This window comes from Solea solea, chromosome 6 (genome assembly GCF_958295425.1).
Source record: "Solea solea chromosome 6, fSolSol10.1, whole genome shotgun sequence".
In the NCBI taxonomy this organism is placed as follows: Eukaryota; Metazoa; Chordata; class Actinopteri; order Pleuronectiformes; family Soleidae; genus Solea; species Solea solea.
In genome coordinates, this window is record NC_081139.1 from 20925122 (window position 1) to 20937203 (window position 12082).

The 12082-nt window shown below is 42.4% G+C and overlaps 1 protein-coding gene across 1 annotated transcript; it reads left to right on the forward strand.

Moving 5' to 3' along the window:
• The first annotated feature begins 7280 nt into the window (after positions 1–7280).
• On the forward strand, positions 7281–9255 carry apof (apolipoprotein F). The gene is made up of 2 exons (XM_058631205.1): positions 7281–7634; positions 7919–9255. Exons 1-2 carry the CDS (start codon positions 7577–7579, stop codon positions 9253–9255), a joined length of 1395 nt encoding a protein of 464 aa, XP_058487188.1. The 5' UTR covers positions 7281–7576.
• Positions 9256–12082: the final 2827 nt, after the last annotated feature.

Sequence of the window (12082 nt, forward strand, 5' to 3'; positions counted from 1 at the left end):
ACTGGACTTTCACTCTTTACCCACTGCCACACTTCTCTTCACAGTCGTTTGAATTTCATGCTGTAACTGTAACTCACCCAGTCAAACTAATCATTATTGTCATCTACCGTCCACCAGGCCCATTAGGACACTTCTTGGAGGAACTAGATGTCCTCCTCTCAAACGTCCCAGAAAATGGCCCACCACTTGTTCTTCTTGGTGACTTCAACATCCAGCCAGAGAAGTCATCCGATCTACTATTTCTACTTTCGTCTCTTTCTCTCTCACTTGCTCCTTCTCCACCAACTCACAAAGCTGGCAACCACCTTGACCTCATCTTCACCAGAAACTGCTCCACCTCCGACCTCACGGTAACTCCACTTCATGTCTCTGATCATTTCTTCATTTCCTACTCTCTCCCACTCTCCCAATCTGATGATCTCATCTCATCAGATACTGCACTTGTCCGTCGCAACATTCGCTCTCTCTCTCCCTCCTCTCTCTCCTCAACTGTTCTATCAGCACTTCCTTCAGCTGACTCCTTCTCCCTCATGCATCCCAACTCTGCCACAGACACATTCCTCTGTACTCTGTCCTCCTCTCTTGACCCGTGGTTGTCGGACTCAGTGCGTACTGAGAGAGCCACGATACGGGCAGCAGAAAGGAAATGGAGGAAATCAAAACTCCCTGACGACCTGCTTTCCTATCACTCTCTTCTCTCCACCCTCACTGCCTCTATCTCTGCAGCCAAACAATCTTTCTATCAGACTAAAATTCAATCCTCTTTCTCTAACCCCAAAAAACTTTTCTCGATCTTCTCTAACCTCCTTGATCCCCCCACCCCCCCTCCTCCCTCCTCCCTTCTACCAATTCACTTTGTCAACTACTTCACAAAGAAAGTAGATGACATTCGCTCTTCTTTCTCAACCCCACCTCCTGATCTCACCTCTCTACCAACCACAAATTCAGCTCCTTCTCTATCCTCTTTCACCCCTCTATCTCAGGATCAAGTTCTTTCCCTAATAACCTCTGCCCGCCCCACCTCCTGCCCCCTTGACCCTATCCCCTCTCACCTTCTTCAGTCAATTGCTTCTGATCTTCTGCCTTTCCTCACCCACCTCATTAACACATCTCTATCATCTGGTTGCTTTCCGGACTCTCTTAAAGAGGCCAGAGTGACCCCCCTCCTAAAAAAAACCCACCCTTGACCCGTCTGAAGTAAATAACTACAGACCTGTCTCTCTTCTTCCTTTTCTCTCCAAAACTCTGGAGCGTGCTATCTTTAATCAACTCTCCTCCTACCTTCACCGGAACAACCTTCTTGATCCTCTTCAGTCTGGTTTTAAAGCAGGTCACTCGACCGAAACTGCACTCCTTGCTGTCACTGAGCAACTCCACACTGCCAGGGCTGCCTCTCTCTCCTCTGTGCTCATCCTCTTGGACCTTTCTGCAGCGTTTGACACAGTTAACCACCAGATCCTTATTTCCTCCCTTCAAGAACTAGGTGTCTCAGGATCTGCACTTACCCTACTCTCGTCCTATCTTCAAAACCGAACATACAGAGTAACCTGGAGAGGATCTGTGTCGGAACCCTGTCCTCTAGCTACTGGGGTCCCTCAGGGTTCTGTCTTGGGCCCTCTCCTCTTCTCTTTATACACCAACTCTCTTGGTTCTGTTATCCTCTCTCATGGTTTTTCCTATCACAGCTACGCCGACGACACCCAACTCATCCTCTCTTTTCCCAGCTCCGACACAAATGTAGCAGAACGGATCTCCGCTTGTCTGACCGACATCTCTCAGTGGATGTCTGACCATCACCTGAAACTCAATCTCAACAAGACTGAGTTTCTTTTTCTCCCAGGAAAGGGCTCTCCCACCACAGACCAACCATCACCCTCGACAACTCTGTGGTAACTCCGTCTCATACCGCAAGGAACCTGGGTGTGACACTTGATGACCATCTCTCCCTCACTGCCAACATTGCTGCAACAGCTCGATCTTGCAGATACATGTTGTACAACATCAGAAGGATACGGCCTCTTCTAACCCAGAAGGCGGCACAGGTTCTGGTCCAGGCTCTTGTCATCTCACGCTTGGATTACTGCAACTCCCTCCTGGCTGGTCTCCCTGCGTGTGCCATACGACCCCTGCAACTCATCCAGAATGCAGCAGCTCGACTGGTCTTCAACTTACCAAAATTCTCCCACACTACACCTCTCCTCCGCTCCCTTCACTGGCTTCCTGTAGCTGCTCGCATCCACTTCAAGACTCTAGTGCTTGCGTTCCATGCTACAAACGGATCCGGTCCAGCCTACATCCAGGACATGATCAAAACCTACACCCCAGGCCGCCCACTTCGCTCTGCATCGGCAAACCGGCTCGCTGCCCCCTCACTGAGAGGATCGCAGAGGCATTTACAGAACTCGAGACTGTTCACTGTCCTCGCTCCCAAATGGTGGAACGAGCTCCCCATCGACATCCGGACAGCGGAAAGCCTCCACATCTTCCGCCGCCGACTAAAAACACATTTCTTACGACTCTACCTCGACTAAGACGATAACGACGACGACAAAAAAAAAAAAAATATATATATATATATATCGCACTTATGACTAGCACTTTATAGTTTGATTTACTTGAAGCTCTTACTTACTTCTAGCTCTTATTTGTACCCAAATGTTTAAATGCACTTATTGTAAGTCGCTTTGGATAAAAGCGTCTGCTAAATGACATGTAATGTAATGTAATGTGCTCATCTTAGCACTATAAATTTGTCATTACAGCTGCTAATATCACAACATTGATTTGTCACTTGAGGCAAGGCAAGGCAAGGCAGCTTTATTTATATAGCACATTTCATACACAAAGGCAACTCAATGTGCTTTACATGAAACAAACATTTAACAGTAAGAATTGGAGAAATACAAATAAAAACAATTTAGAAATAAAAACAAAAACAATTGTATAAAACAATTTAGAAATAAAAAAAATAACAAAATACAGAAAAATAGAAAAGGAGAAAAAAAGTTAAATATAAGGTTGCAGCATAAAATAATGATTTGTTTCAAAATCATTCAAAGGACATACAGTGCAAATGAAAGATTACAATTTAAAGTGCTTTGAGAGAGCTCAATCGTAATCACAGGAGAAGAGAAGTGTTTTTATCTTGGATTTAAAAATGTTCACAGTTGGGGCTGATTTCAGGTCTGCTGGTAGCTTATTCCAGTTGTGTGCAGCATAACAGCTGAAAACTGCTTCACCATGTTTAGTTTGAACTCTGGGCTCCACTATCTGACCTGAGTCAGTAGACCTCAGAGCCCTACTGGGTTTATATTCTACTAACATGTCATTCATGTATTTTGGACCTAAACCATTCAGTGATTTGTAGACCAGTAGCAGAACTTTAAAATCTATTCTATAGCTGACTGGGAACCAGTGTAAAGACTTTAGAACTGGAGTAATGTGCTCTGATCTATAAAAGGAAGATCTGAGATGGTCTGTAGTTAGTTAACATGGAAGCATCTAGCGTTCTCTTTTTTAGGAGTGGCTTAATGGCAGCTACTTTTAGGGGTTTAGGAAACGTGCCTGATTGAAGTGAGCTATTTATTATATTGTTCACAATAGTTTTTAAAAAAGTCTGATGGCATTGTATCAAGACAGCATGTTGAAGGTTTTAGATGCTGAACTGTTTCCTCTATGGTTTTTTGGTCAACTGTTTGAAATTGTGACATCCCAGTTGAGTTATTCCTGGGAGGTCTTAGGGATTCCATCATTTTATTGTTTTGTTGATTTATGTTGATAGTTAACCTTATGGGCTGGATTGAAAAAGCAAGCAAATTCATTGCATTTTTCTGTGGAAAGTAGTTCTGTTTAGGTGGATTTATAAGCTTATCAACCATAGCAAAGTGCGAGTGTTGTTGATATTATTCATATTCTAATTTAAGTGTTGCTGCCTAGCCTTAAGTAACTCATAGTTAAATTTACAGTGACTTTGTTTGTAGAGGTCATGGTGAATTTGAAGTTTAGTTTTTCTCCACTTATGCTCTGCTTTCCTGCATCCTGTTTTTAAAGCCCACATAGACCGGAAGCTCCAATTAACGCTGCGTTTGTGTGTGTATCTGCGTCATTACCTCGTTTATGAAACCCTAAAGTTTCAGAACAAACAGTTCAGCCACTGCTGAGAAAATAGTGTTGTATTGTTTTCCTGGGCTCTGCGAAGCGGATCGGCACTTCCTTAATTTGATGTCGTCATCAGAAATCCTCACCACTCCTCTCACCACCGTAGCGGCTCCTGGTGCGGGCACTAGTCCGGGCACATCTGGTTGCGTACATTCAACCGCAGAAGAAGAAGAACTACTCTCGTTGTAGCTGCTGAGATGCAGAGCATCCACCGTGCCAGAGGGGGAGCTGTGTATCTGAGAGCTGGCCTATCTATTACGTCACTTCCAGGTACCTGGCCAATCACAGGACAGTGGGAAAGCTCTCGTTGGCTGGCCAATCACAACACAGTCCACATTCTGGGGGTGTGGTTTTGGTCTGAAACAGCGTGGCTGACGAGAGCGTCAGTGAGGAGATATTTTGATCGGCTCGTTTGCAGCAATTAGGAGGTTTTTAATCATGAAAACAAGTTAATATATGTAAGTAGACCTCCATAACTAACATATATGTGTGATACAAGCATTCTATGTCACCTTTAAGGCCTTTACAATCATAGTGTTCCTCCATGGTGTTTTCTGTCTGCTCAAGGTTGTCTTAGTTTTAATAGGTGCAACAGCATCCATGACATTTAAGATTTTCCAGTTAAATTTCATTCAAATTTCATCAACGGATTCTGCACTCACAGTTGGTGACATAGCTATAGCCTCCAGAAAGTTTGCACTGGTATTCTCATTAATGTACCTTTTCCTAACAGACACAGAGGTTAACTGTACATCTGGAATGATCTGTAAATCAAAAAACACACAGAAATGATCAGAAAGAGCCAAGTCCTTAACCTCAACAGAAGAAATGTCAACACCTTTAGAGAGAACCAGATCCAGAGTGGGGCCTCGAGTGTGTGTGGGCCCTTTCACATGTTGCAAGAGGCCAAATGTGTCAAGTATAGCAGAGAGTTCTTTAGCATTACTGTCATGTGCCATGTTATTGTCTACGTGAATGTTAAAATCCCCTGTTATGATAAAAAAGTTGTAGTCTGTGCAGATAACTGACAGCAGTTCAGCAAACTTATCAATGAATTTTCCTGAATATCTTGGAGGTCTATAAATGATTAAAAATAGAACTTTTGGATCACCTTTTAATAAAAAACAGAGATATTCAAAAGAGCTAAAATCACCTAATGTTATTTTCTTGCACTGAAATATAGATTTAAAGATGGCAGCAACTCTCCCACCTTTCTTACCAGTTCGACACTTGTTCATAAAACTGAAATTTGTTGGTGCTGCCTCATTAAGAATAGTACCATAGCTACATTTAGTCAGCCATGTTTCACTGAGAAGTAAAAAATCTAGATCATAGGTCATAGGATTCAAAGGGGCTTGGTGACTTCTGGGTGATGTTTCTTTCCTGCGTGGTGGAATGGGAGGGGCTAGACGAGGAGGGCGGTTGAGGGGAGAAAAAATTTGGGCATGGTGTGAGGTGGATTCCGACATTGACAAGGTCATTCTTCCTGTCGGTGAAATCCAGAAGTGGGGAGTCCAGACTGAGTGGAGAGAATGAAAGCTGGGTGGGGTCCTGAAGGGTGAAAGTTGGGAGTCTCCTGGAGGAGCTGGGGGAGACTGTTTGGGCTGGAGGAGACTCCTGTTGAGTTGTTTGGGCTGAGGGAGACTCCTCATGTTGGGTTTTTGGGGCTGGGGGAGACTCCTCATGTTGGGTTTTTGGGGCTGGGGACACTCCTCATGTGTTCAGCAGATCATTAAAATCCTGTTTCAATACCTCTGATTGTTGCTTGACAACATCAAGTGCTCCTGTGTGTATGACAAGAGATTTCACTGTTGGATGCTCAGCAGTGATTTCCAGAATTTTCTCTGAGATGTCGGGAACCATGTCATTGATAAAACAGAGTACTTTGGTGCCTTTGTTGCTGCAAAAGTATTTTATCTCATTCACAACTCCAATCCTCATCCACTATCTGCGTTTGAGGCCCAGTGGTTTGCAGCCTTTTAGTATATGATTTAGCCTCATACCTTTCTCTGGTGCTGGAAGATGACCTTTCTTTTGGTGAGTCTGGGTCTTGTAAAAGCGGAGCAAATTTGTTCTCTAGTAGAATCCCTGTGTCTTGGGTCAGTTTGCTCTTACTTTTTGTTGTAGCCACAGTCCACGGCTGTTTTCTCCTTGTTACTGAGGTTGAAGAGACCCTCCTGTGCAATGGCAGTGCAGGCCACTCAGTTTCATCACAAGTCTCCGGGGGCTGGGTTCTGCCTGTTAACCGTCTTCCCATATCTGAAGGAAGCGATTTATCTTTACGTAATTTATGCTTTGGCTTTGCACCAAGAGAGTTCCAGGGAGGACTACTGGTTGATTTACTGCCTTAAGCACCAGCTAAAGGCAGTAAATCAGCTAAAGGCAGACCTCCTCTCTTGAGGTACCCCGCGAGGATGTTGAGGGCCGGATAAAGCTGGTTGGCGGGCCAAATCTGTCCCCGGGGCCGTACTTTGCCCATATGTGAGGGTTGTGTGCGTGTGTTCTTGTTTTTGTTACCTCTTTTCCTGGCATAGACACCAGCTTTGTTAGGACCAGTAGTCCTCATTGACACCAAAACCTGGTCCTAATGAACCTCATTTCTGAGGAACTGGTTAAGTTTAGAGCTAGGATTTGAATTGTGGTTGTGCAAGGTTAGGTATAAGGCTTTGGTTAGGCTGTCCAAATTAATGTAAGTCAATGAAACTCTTTCGAAGGATAGCTGTGTGTGTGTGTGTGAGAGAGAGAGCGATGAATGTGGGGGTGCTTTGGGTAGCAGGGCAGACAAACAAGTCTGCTTGAGAACACATGGACTTTCCCCACGTGAATCAATATTCAAGCCCTGATCTCTCTGTTGTGCTAAGAGGCCAACAAGAGGAGGCAGCTGAAAGGCAGATGAGACAGAGGACAGAGGACAGAGGGAGGGCTGTGGGATGTCATTTCAAAAAGGAGATTCTCATTGGAGGCAAAGAGAAAGAAGATTGCTATGCATGTTTTTAGTGCAAGAAGTGGGGGGAGTGTAGACGGAAATTGTACTATATTCTAAGGCCATCTTACTTGCATGTCGACTCCACATCGGCTTATTATAAGGTAGGTGATGACAATTAGCTGTCAGAACATACAATTATGTAAACATCTGGATAGAACACTATGTGCTCTGGATAGAACACTATGCACTGACTGCAACTAATTATAGTTGCAGTCAGTGCATAGAAAATGTACAAAGGGATTTTAAGGTACCTGTACCAGTAAAATGGATAGTTTCACCTTTCAGGTAAGAATGCATATTGTAACAAATTGAAGTCACACTATGGCTGGCACTGGCGATCTGTCCAGGGTGTGACCCTGCCCATCGTCATCAGCTGAGGCTGGCACAGCACCCCCGCGACCCTCATGTGGAGGATAAAGCAGTAGAAAATGGATGGATGACTATGGCTGGTTTGTCCATCCAAAGCAGGGACCTTCCCTTAAGTACATATGTAAGAGATATTCTAAATCTATGAAAGCTGAAAACATTTTTTTTTTTTTAATTTTGAAGCTGTTACACACTTATTATACACTATAACATACTTACAACAATTAAATAATCAGGTCACTACAAAATGTTCTGAAACAAATGATTTTGTGGTTACAGGAGAACTGGACCACAATCAGTTAATCTTTGTGAGAACAACTACTTAAAGCTAGAATAAATGCTGTGTTTTTAAAGTCAACATACAATCACTTATTTTGCAATGTGTGCATGTGTTTCTTTATACTCTAGTGTTGGCTTTGGAAAATACCTCCAGCAAAGGTGGAATGATGTTCATGAAGTTAAAATGGATGATTGTGATCCAGCTCCTGCTGAATGAACAAGGTTTGTGCAGGGCCCCACCTCCTCTCACTCAGAGGAATCCTTTGGGTTTGAACACTCATGTCATTGGAGTTTTGGAGGAATCTGACAAACAGGATCATCAGGCCTTCCTTGGCTCTCAGCTCAGCCTCTCATCTGCCAAAAAACATGACCCTGTACCAGTGGTTGTGGATGAAGAGAAGAGAGTCCAGTCTGCCCAACATGTGACATCAGGCCTCAGGGCAAAGCTTCAGGGACAGATTCAAGATCATCTCCACATTCATGGGAACATCAGCTGTGAGGAGCTTCTGTCTGCCAGTACTGTGGATGACCCTTTGTCCTCTATGTTCCCCCAAGAGCTGCTGGGCCTCTCTCTAGTGCCAGTGTTGGTAGTAGCAGGATGCCCAAAGGAGGCACAAACCCTGGTGCTAAAGCTGTACGACTTACTGGGAGTGACGGATACGGAGGAGCTTCTGCTGGAGGTGCAGAGTTTAATAGAAAGGTGGCCGACTAAGTCAGCATCTGTATCAGCAACAACATTTTCAGAGAGAGATCAAGCAAGGCACCACATAGAAGCTGTGATGTTCAACATCCAGCGGCTGGTGACAGCCGGAGAGGAAACCACCAAGCAGGAAAGTCACTGTGATGGTTGGACCAGGGTCAATGGAACAATGCTGGTGGGGACAAGTGTGGGGACAAGCACAGGTGGACTGAAGGAGGCAGTGAACAGCTGTGAGAGACTGGGAGTCCTGTGTGCAGGCGTGACCAACAGAGGGCCACTCACTCCGGGCATCATGTACCAGGCAGTGCTGAGGGAAGGCAGTCGTATCCTGCCATCCGAATCCCCAGGCTCTGAATGTTGGATCCATCAATGTAGTGCAGAGGAGTTTAGTTCAATCCCTGTTGCTTCAGCTCAGCGATTAAAGCGCAGCCCCCAGAGGAGCTGTATAAACAGAAATGAGCAGCGTGTGTACAATGTGGTAGAGTGGATCCCTGCAGTCAGTACCCTCTACAACCTGGGCACAGCGGTGTATTATGCCACTGTCAACTGCTCTGAAACAGCCAAGGAGAGAGCCATCCTCAGTGCTGTTGACCTGGGCACAGACGCGCTCATGATCGCCACAGGTGGGACTGCAGGTGTGGCAGGTTATGCTCTGGGTGCAGGGGTGAAGACTGGTGTGAAAGCAGGGGTCAGGTATCTCCTCGACTCCATGAAACAGGAAGACGACATAATGGTGAACCAGTTCAGCTGGGAGGATGGCCAGTAGAATGAAGGATCATTCAGCTTCTGATGTTTTAATTAGTTCATAGTGAAAAAAGACAAGGATCCATTTAGTTGACATGGTTGAAGAGTAGCAAATTAGTTTACTAAATTAAAAAAAAATGTCATTCCCAGAGACTGGATGGCGGTCCACAGATGTGTCAAGACTTTTCCGACTAAAAGCTGTAGTGCATAACTTTAAATATAAACAAATGTTAAAAAATAAAAATAAAAAATAAAAAATAAATAAATAAATAAATAAATATAAACAAATGTTAGATTCAAACCATTGTCAAATGAGTTCACACTGTGCTGATCAAGCCAGCAGTGGAAAACCGGCGCTTTCACGTTAGCTGTGCTTGGAGCCACTAATATATTTCCACTCACGTAGTTTTTGTTGTGGATGGAGCGAAGACGCACAATGTATTTCCGACCACCTCCCGAAGTGGTTTGGTAGACCGGATAACAATCCGTCCTCAGGTGTATTCACACCTGTGCTTACAAGCGTTAGGCCAGGTCTAAAGGAGGCCTGTGTTTCTCAGTATAGCAGTGCTTTGTTCTTGCGGCACCCAGCGACATTCCCATGCTGCAAACAGGAATTGATTGTTTTAATGTCAAGACAGGCAGAGGCAACAGCAACATTGTGCTAGTCAACTTAATTGGCTGCAAACAGGTCGGACTGAAAACGATTCACCCCAGGCCAAAGTTTCAGAAGTGAATTCTTCTGTTGAGATACACTGTTGTCTGACTCATGTCAGGTCAAAATTAGTACTTTGTTAGTCCATGGCCATGGGCTGCCCCTTGTCACACGAACCAAACAGTGGCAAAATATTTACATTTTAAAATAGGTTATGCACTGCAGTTTTAAAATATTAGATATTAAATAACAACATATGAAATAATATCAAATTGAAATGATCAGAAACACATGTACAAATTTGTTCAACTGGAGTTCAATGTAAACTGTACACTGGGTGATGATAGTCAAGTTTAAAAAGAGGGTCCCACTATTAAAAAAGTAATCAGTGGAATATCAGCATCTCAAAAGGAAAAAAAAATGTTTTCTTTGTTAATGTGCTCCCAAATCTAAATTTGACCTAGTAATTGCTCTTTATTGAGGAACATTTCAGTAATTGTCTCTTAATCTGTTTTTTTGTGAAGGAAAATAATCTAAGTAAAATTAAGTAAAGTGGATTATATTACACAAAACAGAATATGACAAACTATATTGCAATCAGTCAAAAATCTAACCTCATAAACTTTAAATCTTTGCTTTTGGAAAAATATCTGTGTGTATAATCGGATTGGTAAAGATGCATCATTTTAAACAACAGACAAAGAACTGGTCTCAGGAAACTAAACCCTCAAACCTCAATACTACTATCCATGTATAGTTTTTCTACAGCAGTGTATTACGGCCATATATAACAAAAGAAAAAAAAAGAAAACAAGCGTTGCAACACCCCAACAGCTGGGTTACATTTTCATTTCATTTTTTATTGGTCCCATCATGCAATGCAAATTAAAAAAAATCACAAATCACAATAAAGCATCACATTTTTTTCCCTGCACACTCCATGATTGAAAGGAAGCAGGAAGAAGAAAGACTTGTGTAATCCTTCCCTTTTCTCATTACACAAATAAAAGGTAAATCTGGATGATGTGTGTGAGTCTTGGCTATTCAGCAATCACTAACATCACAACAGGAGAACAACTATTTATTCATATGACCTTGGTGTTCTTTCTGTTCACTTTTTTGATGAACTTAAGCTTTGGTTCATAAATGTTACCTTCAGGAAACAGATGATGGAGAAAGAGGAAGATTTTTTTTACATTGGTCAAAGTCAAAGGAAGGGAGTATTGGGAGTATCTCTACCAAGATATCAGTGGAAGTGAAGGTCACTCGTGTAACAAGAGCTTCTCAGATCCTCTGTCACATGCATCCGGACTCAGCCTCAGTCATCCCCCGCAAAAGTGCAGCATAGTTTTAATCGTTTCATTTGTTTTCTTCTACAGCAAAGCACAAAAAGAAACACTGTTTACCATTATGCAATTCATGCTTCAAATGTGCTACAAATTTAATTTGCAGAAAAGTTGGGACACTTTCTAAAAAGACCTAAAACATGTAACAACAACAACAAGAATCTAAAAAGACTAAAACATGTAATATGTATATTCATCTAAAACCTTTATTTAATAGATACAAAGACAAAGACAAAATTGCATTTTCAGTGATTCACGGACAAATGTAATTATATTTGTTAAACATACACTTACAAAATGTAGAAACACACTTAAAGTCACATTAAAAAATAATAATAATAATAATTTTGGAATTATATAAAATACTGCTCTTCAATGTAATGAGGACTGATTCCTACAACATAAACCCACTTCTGCTGCAAACCTTTCATGACCTTTCATGATTCTTGACCCACCAATTTGCTCAACCAAGGAAATAAATAAAAAGAATTAAAAATAAAAAGAAGACTCAAAGTGGTCACAATAAAAAAGACAATTATGTTGATACCAACTGTACCTACGCTAGAATGATACGGACTGAAACTGCATTACTATTGTGACGATCCACATGATGTGGTTTCAAACTGTCACACAACTGTACATTTTAATCCATGGAACAATTGATTCATTATGAAAATGGGGTTTATGGGGCCCACGAGCAACTGACTTAACATATTCTATATTTGTTCTCATATTCTCCTCATATTTTATTTGTTGAACATATTTGTCTTATTCTGAAACAGTTCAGTCAGTTTTAAATCAAAATCGTAATTTATACGTTATTTATATGTCTATAACCCAGTTACTGTGCT

Coding starts and splice junctions, on each gene's coding strand:
- apof (XM_058631205.1), top strand. CDS start 7,577: ATGGATGACTATGGCTGGTTTGTCCATCCAAAGCAGGGACCTTCCCTT. Junction 7,635..7,918: donor ACCTTCCCTTAAGTACATAT/GTAAGAGATATT, acceptor TTTATACTCTAG/TGTTGGCTTTGGAAAATACC.